The sequence below is a fragment of the Cyprinodon tularosa genome, unplaced genomic scaffold (assembly GCF_016077235.1).
Source record: "Cyprinodon tularosa strain WSP-4 unplaced genomic scaffold, ASM1607723v1 ctg30, whole genome shotgun sequence".
Classification (NCBI taxonomy): domain Eukaryota; kingdom Metazoa; phylum Chordata; class Actinopteri; order Cyprinodontiformes; family Cyprinodontidae; genus Cyprinodon; species Cyprinodon tularosa.
This window is the reverse complement of record NW_024039008.1, coordinates 7,546,781-7,568,187: the sequence shown is the minus strand read 5'-3', so window position 1 is coordinate 7,568,187 and position 21,407 is coordinate 7,546,781. Positions and strand designations below refer to the sequence as shown.

The 21,407-nt window shown below is 39.4% G+C and overlaps 1 protein-coding gene across 2 annotated transcripts; it reads right to left on the bottom strand.

The window, feature by feature from the left end:
* Window positions 1-3,536: 3,536 nt before the first annotated feature.
* akr1a1b (aldo-keto reductase family 1, member A1b (aldehyde reductase)) lies at window positions 3,537-18,393 on the bottom strand. 2 transcript variants are annotated; one of them, XM_038291555.1, is made up of 9 exons: window positions 18,237-18,393; window positions 13,928-14,023; window positions 7,974-8,093; window positions 7,646-7,797; window positions 7,364-7,559; window positions 7,092-7,291; window positions 4,629-4,701; window positions 4,458-4,544; window positions 3,537-3,804 (listed from the first exon to the last, which is right to left on the bottom strand). In XM_038291555.1, exons 2-9 carry the CDS (start codon window positions 14,006-14,008, stop codon window positions 3,739-3,741), a joined length of 975 nt encoding a protein of 324 aa, XP_038147483.1. In that variant the 5' UTR covers window positions 14,009-14,023; window positions 18,237-18,393; the 3' UTR covers window positions 3,537-3,738. The 2 variants fall into 2 exon arrangements, with proteins under 2 accessions (XP_038147483.1, XP_038147482.1); XM_038291554.1 differs by lacking the exon at window positions 18,237-18,393 and adding an exon at window positions 18,109-18,230.
* Between the last annotated feature and the right edge of the window lie 3,014 nt (window positions 18,394-21,407).

The following is a 21,407-nucleotide window of genomic DNA, read 5'->3' as shown; positions in this document are numbered from 1 at the left end:
GGACATGCCATTTCATTCCCTTTGATGCGCTCTACGTGACTGAAATGTGTGCAATGAATACTGTATGTCCCCAAAGAATCAATGAGGTGTTTAAACACCACTTCCTCTTTAAAAAAGGGGAGGAGACCAAAATAAACTCTGGATTTTCTGAAGAAAACCTGCTCCCGACCAGGTTAGGTTCACAGAGTAAATTCCCATGGTAACTGACTCTGAGTATAAGTTACCTCTCTTTCAGAAACGGGCTTGACTTACTCTGCTTTCTCAGTTTTAACTTACCTCCCTTTCCGAAACAGAAAACCCAGAGTTTCCCTCATTTCAGGGTTAACAAACTCAGAGTTTTCACTTAACCTCCTTTCTGAAACAGGCCCCTGGTAGACTCATTCATTCATGTATGGAGTGAATTTTGTTGCATTTTTGCAATCCAGAAATAAAATTGGTAAACATTTTAATGAAAAGGTTTTGTGTGTAACAATGCAGCTTTCTTGTTTTTTTTTTATCTTTTTTTTTTTCTTCGAAATTCTGTATTTTGGATTGAGCTTCACATTCTCTTCACTTCTGGGGGCGGGACTTACCTCTGGAAAGCAACGCAAAGAAGCATTTCTATTTGTCTGCATAAATGTTAGCAACAACATTTTCTTGGTCAAGAGAGAGCATCAGTATAGGATTTAAAGTGGAGAGAACGTTATACTGTATGTAAAATGCAATTTGAAAAGAATTATATGCATAAAATTCAATCTATAAACATAAATTAACATAAACAACAAAAAATGAAATACAATTGTACAAAACAAACTTCCAAATTTTAATTTACATAATTTTTTTAAGTTTCTATTTCCAAAAAGCGTTCTTTGTGTTCAACTATACCAAAATTCACTCCATATTTATTTTAGTCTCAGTTTAGCGTTGCAAACTAAACCTCCTAAATACAGACTGTCCAAACAGCATCCATGATGAAACCTTATGTTTTCTTTTCCCACAGAATATTCGAGAGCACAGATATCACAAATGTAGAGTGGAGCAAACTTAGAGTCGGTCCTGCAGGAAGTGATGCGACACCACTGCTGCTCACCACTTCAGCCACAGACACAGGATGCCTAACAAGAGGAGAACATGGTGATAATGGTTGGATTTCAACAATTAAGAAGTGAACTGAAGGAAGAGAACTCTGCATCACAGCTCAGTTTAAGTTGGAAAATGACGTGAGGACCACTATGAGCAACATCAGATGTAGAGTTGTTCAGATTCTGATACCAGTATTGGAAATGTTTCCAATACTGCAGAAAACGGCGGCATCGTATCGGCGAGTGTTGGAGTCCAGGCAACGATCCCATACCATGTTATTTAAAAGAGCAACTGCTCTTAAAACATTTGCTCTGTGCTGCCACCTGCTGTTTTAGACGGTGAAGAACTGAACACCTGACACCTGTCCAAGACGGAGCTTGCTACTACTATTACTGATTTTTTTATACTGTTCTTTAAAAAAAAATAAATGGCTTAAACTATTATGCTATGCTATTTTTATTCCCGTTTCCATTTAAGGGTTTAACCTCAGACAGAACTTACCACAACAACAATCACAGTCATGCAGGCGTAGTAGGATTTTATTTATATATATTTATATTTATCTGTATCAGCAAGTACCAACAAATAGGCAGAGATGGGGGATCTGGAATCAATAAGTCATCTTTAAGTCATGTATTTATTTTACCCAGCCACGTAACCAGGTGAGTCCAATCTGCACAGGTTAATTCCCTCTGCAGGTTGGACTCACCTGGTTCAGTGGCTGGGTAGAACAAATACATGATATAGAGATGACTTGATGGCTCCACATCACTCATCTCTGCAAATAGGGCGTGATACCATTTTGAGGGGCCAAAAGTTAATTCAACTATTGTCACCCATTCCAGGTAGGCAATAAAATGTTCCACGGGATTCACTTTGTATTAGTGCAGCAGGTTGATAAAGCCATGATGGTGATTATTTTACATCCAAGTAGTATGCAGTTCTTCATATATACACACATCAATTTCAACAGATTGTATCAGCCAATACTGTAGTCAGGTATTAGGGCCAAAAAATGGCACCGGCGCAACACTGATATATATATATTTACTGGCATCAGTCGATACAGCACAAGCATTGGAATCATAGCGGGAGAGAAAAAGCAAAGAATGATCAGTGGACAGTGATGGGAGTAACGGCGTTAGTAACGCTGTTACCTTTTTTTAGTAACGAGTAATCTAACTAATTACTTTGACTGTAACTAGAACGCAGTTACCATTGCCGACACGCCGTTACTGCGCGTTACTCAGGTCGCACAATTAACCTTTTTTCATGATAGGACTCGTGCGCGCCTTGTCGTGAGAGAGGGAAGGATGAGAATGGCTGCTACGGGTGTTAACGTACAGCACACACAGAGAGATGGAGAGTGAGGATGACTCCAGCAGCAAAACAGCGTTTTCCAGATGGAAATACCGGTGTTACGTCGAGCTGCGTTTCCCCATCAGATTCGGTTTCCCCTGCATCTCCGCACAGTGCAGGCGGAACGATTCACCAAGCGACAGGAAACGCGCATGCTCGCTAAAGGCGCGCAACAGTCGCCCTGTGCTCATGCCACAGGAGAACTATGGAGAGCGTGAACGATCAAATGAAAGCCTATATAGAGAAAGGGAGAAATCTGGATGGATAGATAGATGTTGCAGTATCTATAACAACCCAAACAAACAGGATTTCAGAATTAGACATCCCAAGTTATTAATTTCATACTGATCTGAGCGCCCTGTTAAAAAACTTCACACCCATGAGTAGAGGTAATGCAGCCTGATGATATATACACCGCATCAGATACCGTTCCCCCCATGTTAAGAAGAGGGGAACGCTATCTCAGCGGTTTATAGGCCCATCAGATAGCGTTCCCCCCTGATGTCATTTACGTTGAGTTGCAATAAATTCAAAACTCTCTGCAGGTTCTTGTCTTTGTCGTCCGCTCTATTCAGCTGGCTTTGGAAACACGGCAAGAAGGTGGGGGCTGGGTGGTGAGGGTTACGGGGGCGAGAAACACAAAAGTAATGCAATAGTTACTTTTACTAGTAACTAGTTACTTTTATTGTAGAGTAACTCACTTTTTGGGAGAACTAGTAACTATAACTAATTACTTTTTCAAAGTAACGTGCCCAACACTGTCAGTGGATCATTATCTAGAACTAAAACTAATACGTTTGCAGTGATTTAATGAATTTAGCATTAATCGGTAAAAAAATGCGATCACCAAGTCTGGGAGCGGCCAGTCCCTGTCTTAAGGAACTAAATTTGAGGAAAAAAACTGTTTCTTGTATTGTCATTGTTGGTTGTAAAATCAATGATACAGAAAAAAAAGTTATTGGTCTAATTAATTTACAGTTTATGTTGGATTTTATTTTTGCGCTGCATAGATTTGGTGAGCTGGGAATGCGTGAGCAGTGTGCGATTGTGCAGGCGTGCACCTTGGAGCACGCAGCAGGAGGCTGAACACCTTTATTAACTGTAAATAAAAACACTTTGTAACGTAAGAAAATGTTTATTTAAAAAAAGAAGAGGTGTTCATTCAGTTACAGTGATTTATTTTTTACGGTCTGTTGCTGTGAGTTTGATGCATTCCAACAGAAGGTGCAGAATCTAAGACACTGAAGACAAAGGGAACAACAACCACGATCGTGAGGTTAAAGTTGAAGGCACGAATTCAGGCTTTAGAAGAGGTCATCAGTAGGGGTCATTGAAGGGGTAGAAAGGATGTCCTGCATCCCGGGGAACCCGCTTTCCTTCCACCTGGAGCATAGAAAAGCAAAGTTAGCGCTCGTCTTTCCACGGGTAAAACTCTCAGGCTGTGGCCCTGACCTCGGTTCTCACACACTGAATACAAACACTTTTAAGGACTTTCCAGAACCTGTTTTCTGAAATTCAAAGCCCATATGCAGCCGCTTTTGCCTCCTATCTGTAGCTACATTTACAGTGATGGGAATAAGTGTTACACGCAACCTTCCGCCTCATTCATAAAACTGTCAAATTTTGTCTTAATTCCTAATGCACATTTTTTGTTAGTCCAATAAACCTCAATTCAATAGTGAAATATTATTGTCCATCAGTTATTAGATATATAAACACCCAAATATGTAGAAATTAAAATAATTAAGATTAATAGGGGTGTTCAATGTAACAGAGAAACTCTACCAAATTCCATTATCAGCTAAATATATAAATCTGGAAATATAGAGATATTTCTTTAGAAAAAAATATTAATATAGTTTTAAATAAATACATTTAGAAATCAATCTCTAAATAAGTATTAACTAAATAAAAGAATACATTTCTTATTTGTTGATTTAATGGGGAAATTTATTCATATTTTACAATATTCATTAACAATGTATTGAACTCTGACTAAAATGTCTCTCCATAGAAATAAGCAGCTGCCCACTAACCTCGATCATGGGTACGATGTAACGCCAGCCTCTGTTTATTGCTGTGATGCTCTTCATTTCTTCTGCTTCGAGGGTAAAGTCAAACACCTGAAAGAGAAATAAAAGTTAAAATAACTTTCAGCTAAAAACAGAAGCACAGAAAGTCCTGAAAGTGTTAAACGTAGGGCCGACCTGGATGTTCTCCTTGATGCGGGACTCCGTCACGCTCTTGGGAATAGTTACCACTCCTCGCTGCGTCTGCCATCTGCAAACAGTTCAACACGGTGATTGAAGACAAAGAACTTGGAACATTTTAGGAAAATGTAAATGTCATTATTTTATTTGTATTAATTTACAGGAATGCAAGGAATGTTCTGATGTTTTAACTTCAAACAGGGAGAATAAATGATTCTCCCAGAAAAGGAAAAGTAAGTTTCCTTTCTGTAAGTTCCTTCTGCAATAAAACTGCACAAGGAACCATCATGCTTTATCATGTGTAAACATCTGGCCCCTCCTGACAATCTCTGGCCCCCCGGCACCAACTGGCCCCTCCTGTTACTCCTTTGAAGTCTGATAATAAAGGCTGGGGACAGAGACGTCCCAGCAGAGTTGACCACAGACATTCAGGGAGTGAAAATTCTCCACCTGTCTTCTCTTCTCTTCTGCAGAAAAGTAACTTTTGTGTTTGTGTTGGTCTTATTTCCAGGACAACATGGGGTTATTATTTAACCCTGTTACTATTTAACCTGACTCCGCCAGATGGATTTGCTCCGCATATCCATCTGGAAACCTTCCGTTGAAGTAATTTTGGGAAGGGGCGAAAATACTGGTTAGCTGATTGGCCTATGTTGGTGATAGACGGGCCAAATAAACCAATCAGATCAACGAAGCATATGACGTACTAACAGAGCGACGATGAAAACACAACCACAAGCCAGGCACAAGCCAATTGATAGATCAAACTCTTGCCGAAACCAGTGGGGAGAAGAGCAAAAACACCTTTGCTCTGAGAAAAGCCTCCAGAGCAGTTTTTTGCTCTTCTTTCAGTGAAGAAATACTCTGTAATTCCGATAAAACTTGCTCGATAGCCACGCTAACGCTAGTTTCATCGGCTGAAGCCGCCATGTTCTTTAGACTGAACTGTCGCGCTTCTCGTTGCGTCACACCTCAACCCGCCTCAAAGCCAACGCTGATTGGACGTTCGTTTGGTGAACGGCTCCAAATTTTCTTCAACGGAGAGTCTCCAGACTGATTAGCGAGTGAAACCTTGAAAGCTCGCGAGATCAGGATGGTCTCACGAGGCTAGTTATTATTTAACACACTAGACAAATTATCTAGATATAATAAAACTTTCTTGAATTAAGTGTATTTACCCTTAATTTGAATAGGTGAATGGGATTTTTTTCCAAAGGAATGAGCATTTTTACTCTTAAAATAATTAAATAATATGCAGTTGAAATAAGACAATGCAATAGTGTTTTCTTATTTTAAATCTAAATTGCATTCTTTCATTGGCAAAATGTGTCTTTTATCTCCTCAATTCAAGAACAAATGCACTTATTTTAAGAAAAAATGACTTATCTAGATTTAAAAATTTTTTCCATTACACTTCAGGCCACGTTTCTGTTTCAATACAAGTCTGGCTCATAATCTGAACTGGGGAAGATGGAGATGCATCTGAGTCTCTGGTAGCCCGAGGAGATCCGTGGGCCCCACAGATGGCAGGACAGGACAGTCATGCTATCAATGCTAGAAGGTTTGCTGTGGCTCAGATAAACCAACACATTTCTCTATCTGCATAAATGTATTTAAAAAAAACTGTGATTCTAGTAGCCACTAGTTTTATGCATTTACGCCACTAAACATCAACGGGTCGCCGGTGGTTTTAATGAGGTTAAATATAAAACACATCTGTGTTTACTTTAAATAAAATCACCTCAGGTTAGTGCAAAGCTGTATAAGTGATATTGTTGTGTTTCTAAGAAAGAAAAAACAGTCTCATTGGAATCCGCTTTTTTTTGTACACTAAATTTTAAACACTAAATTTTTATCTGGTGAAAATTCAGCTGCAAAAATTTTGACTGAAAAAGTGTTGACCTTTTGGTGAACTCAAGCCAACACAATCTACATTCGATACAGTCAGTTAGCTTCTAGCCAATGAAATGAGCTCATTTGGTCAGAAAAAAAAAAAAAAGATTGCCGCCAGCTGCTTGTTCCGGATCAAGCCGAGAGCCTTGGCAGTCAGGGGCTCCGCACCAGCTGTGAAAAACTCCTCATTCAGCTTCATTCGGGAACAAAGTTATCTCCAACTGTTGTGTCACATGACCAAATGAGATCATTTCATTGGCTAGAAGCTGACCGACTGCATCGAATGTAGATTGCGTTGGCTTGAGTTCAGCAGAACGGTCAGCACATTTGCAGTCAAATTTTTTGCACCTGTGTTTATACCAAATAAACGTTCAGCGTAAGGAATTCAATGTGTAAAAAAAATCAGTGTAAAATTCAGTGTACAAAAAAAGGTAGATTCTAATGAGACTGTTTTTCTTCCATATGTTTCATCCATACACTGAAGGCCAATCAGAAATACTGAATTGGACCGAGGGGCGTTAGATCAAAGCAGCATTCCTCTCAGAACATTGGACCCGGCGAACTCACCTCAGGATGATCTGAGCAGAAGACTTCTGATATTTCTCTGCCAGTGAGAGAATGGCGGGTTCCTGCAGCAGGATGGGCTCGTCTGGATGCTTCCAGGCCCGGTCGGGGGAACCCAGAGGGCTGTACGCCGTCATCACCAAACCCCGATCCCGACAGTGCGCCAGCAGATCTACCTGGGCCAGGTAAGGGTGGCTCTCTACCTGCCGGACCAAGTTACAGAGGTCACTTTAGCGGACAGCCTTTCACCCGTCCTCTTCACTCGCGCCACGTACCTGAAGGACGGTAGGTTTGATGCTGGCCACCGACAGGACGTCGTCGATCTGCCGGCTGTTGAAGTTGGACAGGCCGATGGATCGAACCAGGCCCTTCTCCACCAGCTTCTCCATGGCCGCCCAGGTCACCTTGTAGTCAGTGTCGTCGTACAGCAAGGTTCCGTCCTCCTTTCTGGGAAAAGGAACGTCGCCTCGTCTAGCAAACGGAGAGAAGGAGCGTTACATGATGCTAGTCTGCAAGGCTAGTCTGCAGCGCTAGTCTGCAGCGACGGTTGCTCTTACTGGAAGGCGTAGGGCCAGTGGATGAGGTAAAGGTCCAGGTACTCCAGCTTCAGGTCCTTCAGCGTCTTCAGAAGGGACGGCTCAACATCGTCAGGATGATGGCGGTTGTTCCACAGCTTGGAGGTGATAAAGACATCCTCTCGTCTCAGAGACTGAGGAAAACAGAAAGGAGCTTATAAAGGAGATTGCGTCGTGTAACTTTAAATCACGTAACAACAAAATGAATGACATAAAAACATAAAAGCTCATGGATTGTTCTGTGCTTTGGAACATTTATCTTCAGAAACCCAAACGGTAAGAACGGCAGCTGAGGGGAAAGGCTGTTTACCTTGTCTGGGCCGAGCATCTCCTGCAGAGCTTCTCCAATCTCCACCTCATTCCCATAGATGGCTGCGCAGTCGATGTGACGGTAACCAGCCTCCAGAGCCCAGATGACTGCTTGTTTCACCTGGAAATGAACATCGTCTGACTTAAACAGTCCTAAAGGTCTGAAAAATTAATAACAGGACGCAAACAAACTGCTGACTACTTTAAGACGGTTGAGATGACATCCTACTGAAGGCAGACTAGCTGCCAGCTTTGTCCACAAGGGGGCAGTCCAACCCAATTGTTAAGAAGATGAACCCAATCAGTCAGTAGGTGATTTTGTTTTATTCTCCAACAGATCAAATCCAGAGGCACACATATAAATCAATGTTATCATACTGACAGGCTTACATTTATTAATTCAATATTCAGGTTTTATCTGACAAAGTCATCAAATTTAGTGTAATTGGTAAATTTAATGTCCAAATGATGTCATCGGCTTTGCAGCAATCCCTCAGATATTTAAACTTTATTGTTTAGTTCAGTTTTTTTATAACATTCCAGAGGACAATGTTGATCAAAGATCATTGCTCCAAATTAGCTAAAAGTTTATTTGCCAGCAGTCATTGGAAATGGATGTTTATGGAGTGAACTTTGTTACAATATTTGGGAAAATTAAGAAAAAAGGAAAAATCCAGAACAATTTTTTTTAAATATCTTGTATAACCTTGTAGAAAAATGAAATCTGATAAAACAAAAATGTTTTAATGTATATTTTTACTTTGTTTTTTTTTCTAAACTCTGGATTGAGTTTCACAAATGTGATTCTCGTGAAAATGTCTTTCCCCTGAAGAGAGGAGCCTGATGCGAGCGTATGGATTAGACTTGTGAAGAACTTTGTGAAACACAGTTTGAAAAGTATGTACATTTATTTAACTTTAAAGATTAAAAAAAGGAATAACATTTTTACATATAAACTCTGTAAAAGTAAGTCTGAAAAAAGAAAAGAAAAAATAAATACCGTATTTTCACGACCATAAGGCGCACCGGACTAAAAGGCGCAGTCTCAGTTATGTGTGCCATTTCTGTATTTAACACACACATAAGGCGCACCGTACTATAGGGAGCGCCCCCTTCTTCTTCGCTGTCAGAGTCACTTTCCGTGCCGGGCGGCTCCTTGGAAATAATGCCGGCTTTTGCGAAAGCTCGAACAACAGTCCCAGCAGAAACGTTAGTCCAAGCATCTACAATCCATCCGCAAACGGTGGCGTAACTTGCCCGGCGCTGCCTTCCACTTTTAGTGAAACTGTGCTCTCCGTCTGTCATCCATCGCTCCCACGCCGCAGCCTTACTTTGAACGGCCGGTTCACACCGATGTCGAGCGGTTGAAGTTCCTTTGTCAGACCTCCCGGAATAACAGCAAGCACAGCGTTAATTTCTTTGACCTTTTTTTTCACATCGGCTGTGAGATGGGCACGCATGGAGTCACAAATTAACAGAGATGGTGATGCGTGGAAAAAACCACCTGGTCTCCTTACATACACCTCCCTCAGCCAAGCTTTCATCATCTCCTCGTCCATCCAGCCTTTTTCATTCGCCTTAATAACAACTCCAGCTGGAAAAGTCTCTTTAGGCAAAGTCTTTCTTTTAAAAATCACCATAGGCGTGGCAGCCAAGCACAACAGTAAACGACGCCTTTTCATACCCCGTTGTGTGTATCGCTACAGTGCTGGTCCCCTTCTTCTCCACGGTGTGATTCACCGGGATGTCGAAAGTGAGCGGCACCTCGTCCATGTTGGTGATGTGGCTTGGCTGGATGACTTTGTCAGCGATGTGTTTGCTGCAGAAAGAGTGGAAGCTCGCCAGCTTTTCATCATAATCCGCCGGACGTCGCTGAGCAACTGTAGTCCTGGTCCGGATGGAAAAATTGTTCTGTTCTTTTATACACAAGCCACGCCCACACTTCCCCCTTTAAGGTTCTCACATACTCATGGTGGTCTCAACAACGTCCGCAGATAGGGCGCACCGCACCATAGGGCGCACCCCACACTTTGAGGGGAAAAAAAAGACGTTTAGGTGCGCCTTATAGTCGTGAAAATACGGTAGAAGAAAAGAAAGTTGCTATTAAAACAGGGTTTATGCAGGAATGAGTGACTCTAATTTAATGCATATATATATATATACACTATATTGCCAAAAGTATTTGCTCACCTGCCTTGACTCACATATGAGCTTAAGTGACATCCCGTTCCTAATCCATAGGGTTCAATATGACGTCGGTCCACCCTTTGCAGCTAGAACAGCTTCAACTCTTCTGGGAAGGCTGTCCACAAGGTTTAGGAGTGTGTTTATGGGAATTTTTGACCATTCTTCCAGAAGCGCATTTGTGAGGTCGCACACTGATGTTGGACGAGAAGGCCTGGCTCTCAGTCTCCGCTCTAATTCATCCCAAAGGTGTTCTATCGGGTTGAGGTCAGGACTCTGTGCAGGCCAGTCAAGTTCATCCACACCAGACTCTGTCATCCATGTCTTTATGGACCTTGCTTTGTGCACTGGTGCACAGTCATGTTGGAAGAGGAAGGGGCCAGCTCCAAACTGTTCCCACAAAGTTGGGAGCATGGAATTGTCCAAAATGTCTTGGTATGCTGAAGCATTCAGAGTTCCTTTCACTGGAACTAAGGGGCCAAGCCCAGCTCCTGAAAAACAACCCCACACCATAATCCCCCCTCCACCAAACTTTACACTTGGCACAATGCAGTCAGACAAGTACCGTTCTCCTGGCAACCGCCAAACCCAGACCCGTCCATCAGATTGCCAGATGGAGAAGCGCGATTCGTCACTCCAGAGAACGCGTCTCCACTGCTCTAGAGTCCAGTGGCGGCGTGCTTTACACCACCGCATCCGACGCTTTGCATTGCACTTGGTGATGTATGGCTTGGATGCAGCTGCTCGACCATGGAAACCCATTCCATGAAGCTCTCTGCGCACTGTTCTTGAGCTAATCTGAAGGCCATATGAAGTTTGGAGGTCTGTAGTGATTGACTCTGCAGAAAGTTGGCGACCTCTTCGCACTATGCGCTTCAGCATCCGCTGACCCCGCTCCGTCAGTTTACGTGGCCTACCACTTCGTGGCTGAGTTGCTGTCGTTCCCAAACACTTCCATTTTCTTATAATACAGCTGACAGTTGACTGTGGAATATTTAGGAGCGAGGAAATTTCACGACTGGATTTGTTGCACAGGTGGCATCCTATCACAGTTCCACGCTGGAATTCACTGAGCTCCTGAGAGCGACCCATTCTTTCACAAATGTTTGTAAAAACAGTCTGCATGCCTAGGTGCTTGAATTTATACACCTGTGGCCATGGAAGTGATTGGAACACCTGATTCCAATAATTTGGATGGGTGAGCAAATACTTTTGGCAATATAGTGTATATTTTAGGGATGGAACGATTTATGAAAACCGCCCGAACCGTTCGGTTCGACTGTCTCGGTTCGGTTCGCGTGTGTTGCGTTCGGTTCATGCGCTGCTCCTTTTTCTCATAGGCGAAGCGTGTACACTCCAGAGCAGAAGGTGGCGGTACTGTGACCAAAACCAACCACCAGTAGTAAACAAGAAGAAGAAGAAGCGAAGCAGCGTAGCCGGGTGTAGCAGAAAAAAATCAGTCGTTTGGAGAATTGTGTGGGTATGGCGAGTGGGAAAGAACAGGATTTGGAAGACGCGCCAGCAGCACTTTATAGGTCTGCTGTATGGGAGCGCTTTGCATTTAGAGTGACCTACGATGACGGCGGAAAGAAAGTTGTGGATAAAAGTGTAACAGTGTGCAAGCATTGTGCAACACGTTTTGTTTATATTAACATCAACATGACCAACATGTCAGGCTAACCCCGAAGTCCCTCATACTCCGTCAGCGCTCCGCTCCGCCGTGCATCAGACTGCCTGCACAAAGCAAACCCTACAGCCTCCACTGTGGCTCCCATCCGCTCCGCTCTGAGTTCCTTGGAGATTGTACACTCACCGGCCACTTTATTAGGTACCCCATGGTAGTAACGGGTTGGACCCCCTTTTGCCTTCAGAACTGCCTCAATTCTTCGTGGCATAGATTCAACAAGGTGCTGGAAGCATTCCTCAGGGAGTTTGGTCCATATTGACATGATGGCATCAGACAGTTGCCGCAGATTTGTCGTCTGCGCATCCATGATGCGAATCTCCCGTTCCACCACATCCCAAAGATGCTCTATTGGATTGAGATCTGGTGACTGTGGAGGCCATTTGAGTACAGTGAACTCATTGTCATGTTCAAGAAACCAGTCTGAGATGATTCCAGCTTTATGACATGGCGCATTATCCTGCTGAAAGTAGCCATCAGAAGTTGGGTACATTGTGGTCATAAAGGGATGGACATGGTCAGCAACAATACTCAGGTAGGCTGTGGCGTTGCAACGATGCTCAATTGGTACCAAGGGGCCCAAAGAGTGCCAAGAAAATATTCCCCACACCATGACACCACCACCACCAGCCTGAACCGTTGATACAAGGCAGGATGGATCCATGCTTTCATGTTGTAGACGCCAAATTCTGACCCTACCATCCGAATGTCGCAGCAGAAATCGAGACTCATCAGACCAGGCAACGTTTTTCCAATCTTCTATTGTCCAATTTCCATGAGCTTGTGCAAATTGTAGCCTCAGTTTCCTGTTCTTAGCTGAAAGGAGTGGCACCCGGTGTGGTCTTCTGCTGCTGTAGCCCATCTGCCTCAAAGGTCGATGTACTGTGTGTTCAGAGATGCTCTTCTGCCCTCCTTGGTTGTAACGGGTGGTTATTTGAGTCACTGTTGCCCTTCTATCAGCTCGAACCAGTCTGACCATTCTCCTCTGACCTCTGGCATCAACAAGGCATTCTGGCCCACAGAACTGCAGCTCACTGGATGTTTTTTCTTTTTCGGACCATTCTCTGTAAACCCTAGAGATGGTTGTGCGTGAAAATCCCAGTAGATCAGCAGTTTCTGAAATTTTCAGACCAGCCCTTCTGGCACCAACAATCATGCCACGTTCAAAGTCACTCAAATCACCTTTCTTCCCCATACTGATGCTCGGTTTGAACTGCAGGAGATTGTCTTGACCATGTCTACATGCCTAAATGCACTGAGTTGCCGCCATGTGATTGGCTGCTTAGAAATTGTTAACGAGCAGTTGGACAGGTGTACCTAATAAAGTGGCCTGTGAGTGTAGAAGGCATGCGCGAGATGATTAAATTCAAAGCAGCAAAACATGAGGAAATGATCCATGGTTTCCACGAATCAGTAAAAATAATTACAATTCATAAATTTTTTTGGATTTTTTCATTCATTTCATTAATTTTTATGGGATTTCGGTGTAACAATCAACATATACCGAACCGAAAACCGTGAACCGAACCGTGGATTTTGTGAACCGTTCCACCCCTTTTATATATATATATATATATATATATATATATATATATATATATATATATATAAAAACACGGCAGCCATGTCAAGAATTATTTCTTTTCCAGCCACTTTTATTGAAATTTTCATTTTTTCCCATTCTCTAGCTTTATCTCCGCCTCACGCTTCTTTTCTAAACGTACAGCTTTACGATCAACCAGAAGCAGTTCCACGCAAACACGTGATATATCCGACGAAAATAAAGCATTTTAAATGCAACGATAAGCACATTTAATGAATTTTAATGCTAATTAAATTTAAAATAATAATAATTTAATTACTTTTAATGATTTTGAATGACCTGTGGAAACCCTCTAAAACCCTTTTTATTGATACATTTTGTAAAGTTTAATATATGGATGGCTTTTTTTTAAATAATTTCTATTTACACATGTTCTTTGCAACAATAATGGAAAGAAATTCCCTCCATAGACATTTTAGATCCGGATCCCTGAACACAGCACTATGGATGGATGATAAACGGAAGATAAACGTTCAGCCTTTACCTTTCCCGGCTCACTCTTCCAGGTCCCCAGTCCAATCAGGGGCATCTTCCGCCCAGTGTTGAGAACAGCAAAGTCATTCATGCCTCTCCAAAACGCCTTTAAGAGAAGAGAATGTTTAAATACCTGAAGGTTCAAAGAACAAAATTCATAAGTATGTTTATGGTCAGACCACACAGTGTGACCCGTTTTACAAATAATGTTTCATAGATTACATTCACTTCATTTCAAACGCGTCTTTACTCCTCACTCCAGAGGAAAATCCGCACCCAGAACTGAGGAGAATACGATCTGGATGATTAATTCATAAAACTCAATTTCAAGAAAATAAATTTGTTACATAAAATTAAAAAAAATAAAACTTTTGAAAATAAACTAATTTCTTTTTTATGGAAAAAAAGAAATTATTAAAAAGTTTTTCAAGGTTTCATTAGTGGATTTTATATTTCTTTTGTGAAATTTCTTTCCAAAACATTTTCCTTGCTTGCAACAATGCTACAAAATTCACTCCGTAACATTTCTGCTGCAAGCCAAAAAGTAAGCTCCTTCAATCCTGCTGATGCTGACCAAAGAAAGGAAAAAAAAAAGGTGCTGACAAGTGAAAAAAAGATGCTGACAAATGAAATCTAGTATCCTGTGCAACATGTGGCTGAATCCGGCCGGTCGCAGCAGAACCAAAAAAGGCATCAGGAGATAGATTAGAGGCATGTGTTCTTTCAGAGAGTAAAAATGGGCTAAAATGGCAAAATATACAGGAGTAAGGTTAGGATACCAGAGCAGCCTGCCCTTTGGAAATGAAACAATTGCAACTGGCCTTTAAAACATTTGATAATGTGGAAGTGGTGGGATATAAAAATATGTTTGATCCCCTTTCTAAACTGGAAGACAACGTTTGAGAGCTGGTCACGTAGCCTCCAGGGTTTAGAAGGCTTTTCATAACTATTTCTGTTCTTAAACGACACCATTACCTCTCTGGCCGCACTCAGTTCATTCAACTAAAATCCTTCATATCGATCCCCTCTTCAGTCACATCAGGGGGCCCCCAGGGTTCAGTCCTGAGGCCCCTCCTCTTCATCATCTAACTCCTTCCCCTTGGCAGTATCTTCCGCAAATTTAACATTAATTTCCACTGTTATGCTCATGACACCGAGCTCTCCCTCACTACTAAACCCTCATCCACCCTTCCGCCAACCTCCCTGACTGATTGCATCTGTGAAGTTAAAACCTGGTTCATCCAAAAGGTCCTTAAATTAAACGGCACTAAAACCGAGGTTCACTTCATTGGCACCAAATCCACCTTATCCTTAACTCCACCGTCTCACCGTACCCCCAGGTTAAGAGTCCTGGCGTCATCTTTGACAGCACTGCAAAAACAATCCAGAAATAAGTAAAAAATGGCTTAAATTAAGTATATTTAGCCTTAATTTGAGCAGGTAAATAAGATGATTTGCCAATGGAATGAGTATTTTCACTCTTAAAATAAGATAGTTAGATAATATTTACTTGAAATAAGACGATAAAATAGTTTTTTCTTATTTTAAAAGGAAATTGTCTTGTTCCATTGGCAAAGTGTCTTACTTATCTCCTCAAATCAAGGAAAAACACACTTATTTTAAGAAAAAATAACTTATTGAGATTTATATTTTTTGCAGTGAGTACACTATTTTGCAGTCTCGTAATTTTATTACATTATTATGGTAACAGAAGCCTGGCCGTCATAAAATTATGAGAATATACTCGTAAAATTACGAAAATATACCCAAAAAATTACGAGCATAAAGTCGTAAAATTACAAGAATATAGTCAAAATTACGAGCATAAAGTTGTAAAATTACGAGAATAAAGTCGTAAAATAATGAGAATAGTCATAAAATTACGAGAATAAAGTCGTAAAATTACGAGAAGTCATAAAATTACGAGACTAAAGTCGTAAAATTACGAGAACAAAGTCTTAAAATTGCGAGAAGTCGTAATATTACAATAATAAAGTTGTAAAATTATGAGAAGTTGTAAAATTACAAGAATAAAGTCATAAAATTATGAGAATAAAATGGTAAAATTACGAGAATAAAGTCGTAAAATTATGAGAAGTCGTAATATTGTGAGAATAAAGCCGTAAAATTACAAGAATAAAAAAGTTAAATTACGAGAATAAAGTCGCAAAATTATGAGAATAAAGTCGTACAGGTACGCGAATAAAATCGTGAAATTAGGAGAATAAAATCGTAAAATTACGAGAATAAAGTCGTAAAATTACAAGAATAAAGTCGTAAAATTACGAAAAGTCGTAAAATTACGAGAATATAGTCAAAATTACGAGCATAAAGTTGTAAAATTACGAGAATAAAGTCGTAAAATTACAAGAATAAAGTCGTAAAATTACGAGAAGTCATAAAATTACGAGACTAAAGTCGTAAAATTACGAGAAAAAAGTCTTAAAATTAAGAGAAGTCGTAATATTACAATAATAAAGTTGTAAAATTATGAGAAGTTGTAAAATTACAAGAATAAAGTCATAAAATTATGAGAATAAAATGGTAAAATTACGAGAATAAAGCCGTAAAATTACAAGAATAAAAAAGTTAAATTACGAGAATAAAATCGTAAAATTACGAGAATAAAGTCGTAAAATTACAAGAATAAAGTCGTAAAATTACGAAAAGTCGTAAAATTACGAGAATATAGTCAAAATTACGAGCATAAAGTTGTAAAATTACGAGAATAAAGTCGTAAAATTACGAGAAGTCATAAAATTACGAGACTAAAGTCGTAAAATTATGAGAATAAAGTCTTAAAATTACGAGAAGTCATAAAATTACGAGACTAAAGTCGTAAAATTATGAGAATAAAGTCTTAAAATTACGAGAAGTCGTAATATTACAATAATAGTCGTAAAATTATGAGAAGTTGTAAAATTACAAGTATACAGTCATGAAATTATGAGAAAAAAATTGTAAAATTACGAGAATAAAGTCGTAAAATTATGAGAAGTCGTAAAATTATGAGAAGTCGTAATATTATGAGAAGTCGTAATATTATGAGAAGTCGTAATATTATGAGAATAAAGCCGTAAAATTACGAGAATAAAATAGTAAAATAACGAGATTAAAGTCGCAAAATTACGAAAATAAAGTCGCAAAATTACGAGAATAAAGTCGCAAAATTACGAGAATAAAGTCGCAAAATTACGAGAATAAAGTCGCAAAATTATGAGAATAAAGTCGTAAAGTTACAAGAATAAAATCGTAAAATTATGAAAATAAAGTCGTAATATTAGAAGAATAAAGTCCTAAACCTATGAGAAACAAGTGGTATTTTATGACAACTCCTAAAAGAAGAACTTTTATTCCCTAAAATGAGGAATGTGGAGCATCATGTGAAGTTATTTTTTGGCTCTGGTTTGACCAATAATTAAATCTTTTAGCAGCAGCATCAAAGTGGGCAGGATGTCAAATTGGACTCAGGTTGCTGATTGGTGGAGCTGGTCGGCCATAATCTGCTGGTTGGAACTCAAAGCTTACTTTCTGAAACCGGTTGATGACTTCATTCTCGTAATATTACATATTTATTCTCGCAATGTTAGGACTTTATTCTCGAAATTAAAGAAAAAAATAATCTCTAGCCTTGCCCTGATGCTCCGTCGTTGTATGTATCCCTGTAGTCATGTACGAAAAAAAATTAAGGTAAAATCGCCATACGCCTCAAAAACAACAAAAAATAAGTAATTAGAATGTTGTTGTTTTTTGAATGACTAAATGAACATACACCTGTTAAGGTAGTTTAGACAATTTTTCGTACAAAACTAAAGGGGACGGACATAGGTATACTGGTCTGACAGAACGCCGCTCTGTCACGTGACTGCAAAATCTGCGAGCCAGGTGCGCGTGACCAAATGAGACATTATAGGTAGTAAATGTTTCTCCTGTAAGCTAATGCTAGCTAACTGCAAGTTGTTTATGTTTTTAAAAAATGCTCACATTGAATTGAGTTTCCAAATCCACCCTCTATGCCTCTATTGATTACAGCTATAATATAAAATGCAAACCAAGAGGCACCTCAGTAGCTAAAGGCAGCTAACCGGCTAATGGTTCCACCTACATAACCAGGATTATTAGCCGCATTTTGTTCAACATTAACGGCTAAAAATGAAACAGACCAGCAAAGTGAACGGATGTCCCACTCACCGTCCTAATGCCCCTATTGATAAAACGAGGTAACAGTTGGTTTATTACCAGACTCCTGCAGAGGAGCATGACTGCTGCCTGTCAGCAATAAAAATGATCAAACATAAACATGGCGGCGTTCCACTCACCGCAGAGCAGCTCTGCCTTCAACAACACAGGTCCTGTCCGCTGAGCTCCTCCACTGGAGAGCTGCTGCTGCCACTTTCTGATCAGAACAGCAGCAGGCAGCCTGATGCGGAGGATGCTTCCTTCTTCCGGGAGCCACGTCCTCCATTTCCGGACAAATTATCCTGACAACACTGGAAATTAAATGTGTACTGACCAAAACTAATTAGTGTATTTATAATGATAAAAAGATATATAAAAAAAAGTTAAATAACCATAGAAAAAATAAAAAAAAATGGCACATCTATCTACAGGTAAAAAAAATAGTGAGATTTAGGTAAAAAAAAAAAAAAATAACAATCAGAAACCAATATTTATTCCTGATCTGGATCAAACACAAGTCTGTTAGCAAAGATGGACATGAGCAACATTTACTAAGTGGATTCTAATTGAAAACCATCCTTTGACTGATTGATTCACTTTATTGATCTCACAGTGGAGAAATTTACCAGTTACCTGAGCTCAAATAGTCAAAAAAAAAATAAGATGCATGGGGTGGGGTACTATATATATATATATATATATATATATATATAATTTTCACGCTTGGATCAACGTTGTTTTTTTTGTCATATTGACAACTTGAAGTGCTTCACATTAGAGCCACTTCTATCCAGTCGAAGTACAAAACATTAACTTAATTATATGCTGACAAGTCAGTAGGTGGCAGTGAAATAATTAAACCCCAAACCCTCACATAATAAAACAATTTATCTTCTAATTTTTGTCACATTCTCCCCAAAACTATATATATATATATATATATATATATATATATATATATATATATATATATATATATATATATATATATATATATATATATATATATATATATATATATATATATATATACTTATTGCACTGGATATCAAATATAGAGAAACATCTTTTTGTGTACAGAAACCCCACATTCATATCTTCAGGTAACACAGAGTACATGTCAGACTTAATAATATTACTTTAGCGATAGTTTCAAGGTGTTGCTTTATTGTTTGTCTCGTACAATGTCTTTCGGTTGTGCTGTTCTTTTTTCATCTTGTTACAAGTGATGAAGCAGACTGAAAATGTTTTGTCATTATCTCCTTTCTATCTCTTCTTTCTTTCATCTTTTTTTTCTTTTTTTTTCTTTTTCTTCTTCTGTTTTTTCTGCTCTATTTACATTGCAGTGTCCATATAAACTGTAAAACTCCCTGCATAATTATAATAAAGCAATTTCTATGCATGAAACAACTTGTGAAAGTAAAATCTGTTGGGCTCTTTTTGGCATCAAGACAATTATTCTTATTGCCACATTGCCAGGACACTGTAAAAAAAAAGAAAAGAAACAGCTTATTGTACAGGGTATCGAATAGTAATAGCACATTATACTTTGCACAATTTATTGCAATTGTAATGTCGCATTGTAGAGTCTGGTTGCAGCAGGGATAAATGACCTGCAGTAGCACTCTTCTTTTTTACAAACACTTCCTCCACCGAGTTCAGATTGCAGCCTAAGACAGAATATGAAAAAAATAAAATAAATATATATATATATATATATATATATATATATATATATATATATATATATATATATATATGATATAATACATAAAAATGTATGATTGGCTATGCTTTGCAACAAACATACATCCTATCAGAATATTCTATCACTCTTGCCCTACTAAGAACAGTTAAATACACTGACCAATTTGTTTGTATTTAGCAAAAAAAAAACAAAAACGTAAAAATTATTTCAATATTCGGCGAGTTAAAGTTGATGAAATTTGATTCTGTGCCTGCTCAACAGATTACACTGAGTGGAGCTGTTGACCGCTCCAAAATGGCGCCACCAAGTCACATCTGAGCCCATAGGCGAAAGCGATCGATGCGACGTCTATTATGCATATAGAATGTCTATGGTTTGAGACACTGACTGGTGGAAGGAACTTGAAAGGGGAGTCGGTCGGATGTGGATGGTCGTTTGGTGCATGGCGCGTGTTTTGAAGCTGCTTATGGAGAAATGTCTTGGGCCGTGAGTAGTGAGGAAACAGGAAGCGATTCTTGTGGGATGGAAGAGGGAAATAGTGACAATGAAGGGTGGAAGATAGCAACATCAAAAAATGAGAAAAAGCGGAAAAAACAGAGATCAGTTCAAGGGGAATCTAGTTCAGAACAATCCAGTGATGATCATTCCATACATTCCACAGCACAACAAAATGAATTCAAAGTCATATTCAAAGTCGTTAATCAGGCAGACTCTTTTACAAATTGGAATCCGGTTCACTTAACAAAAACCATCAATAAACTTGTCGGAGAAGTCAGAGGTGCCAGAATTCTGTACAGTGGAGACCTGCTAATTAACTGCAGAGACAGCGCCCAGCAAGGCAAAGCAATACGGATCAACAAAATTGACGGGATAAGAGTTCAGTGCAGCCTAATGGAGAACAAAAAGATCAGCAGGGGAGTCATTGGAGGAGTTCCTCTAAAAATTTCTGAAAAAGAGATTCTGGAAAACATAAGCGGTGCAAAAGTAAAAGAAGTAAAACGGTTAAAAACAACAAGAAACGGAGAAAGATCTGACAGTTTATCAGTGCTAATTAAATTTGAGGAAGAGCAATTACCAAGCAAAGTATTCATCGGTTACATAAGCTATAATGTCAAAATCTACAATCCTCCACCATTGAGATGTTTCAAATGCCAAAAATTCGGTCACATTGCAGCAGTTTGTAAAGGGAAACAGAGGTGTGGAAGGTGTGCAGGAGAACACGAATATGGTAAATGTGGAAAAGAAGCTATAATAAAATGCTGTAATTGTGGTGGAGAACATACTGCTGCTTATCGCGGCTGTGAAGCAAGCAAAAGGTCTGAGGAAATTAAAAAAATGAAATTTGAGCTCGGAATAACCTACGCTGAAGCTGCAAAAAGGATCCCATCTCAGTCAGAAAAACCCAAACCTACAGTTCAACACACGGCAAATTCCAAACCTCTAGAGAATCAAAAAATTGATGAAGACTCACTTATTGTTAAAAAGACAAATTTTGTTCTTTTCATGGTAGAAGTAATTAATTGTACTGCACAGACAACAAAAAAAACGGAAAAAATCAAAATAATAGTGAAGGCTGCAGAAAAATATCTGGACATTAAAGATT

Bases quoted from the DNA above. Each gene is read 5' to 3' on its own strand.
- akr1a1b (XM_038291554.1), bottom strand. From the start codon at position 18,177: ATGCTCCTCTGCAGGAGTCTGGTAATAAACCAACTGTTACCTCGTTTT. The intron at 7,292-7,363 runs GTACGTGGCGCG...TTGGTCCGGCAG, and splicing joins TCAAACCTACCGTCCTTCAG to GTAGAGAGCCACCCTTACCT. The intron at 3,805-4,457 runs GTTAGTGGGCAG...TCTATGCTCCAG, and splicing joins ACATCGTACCCATGATCGAG to GTGGAAGGAAAGCGGGTTCC.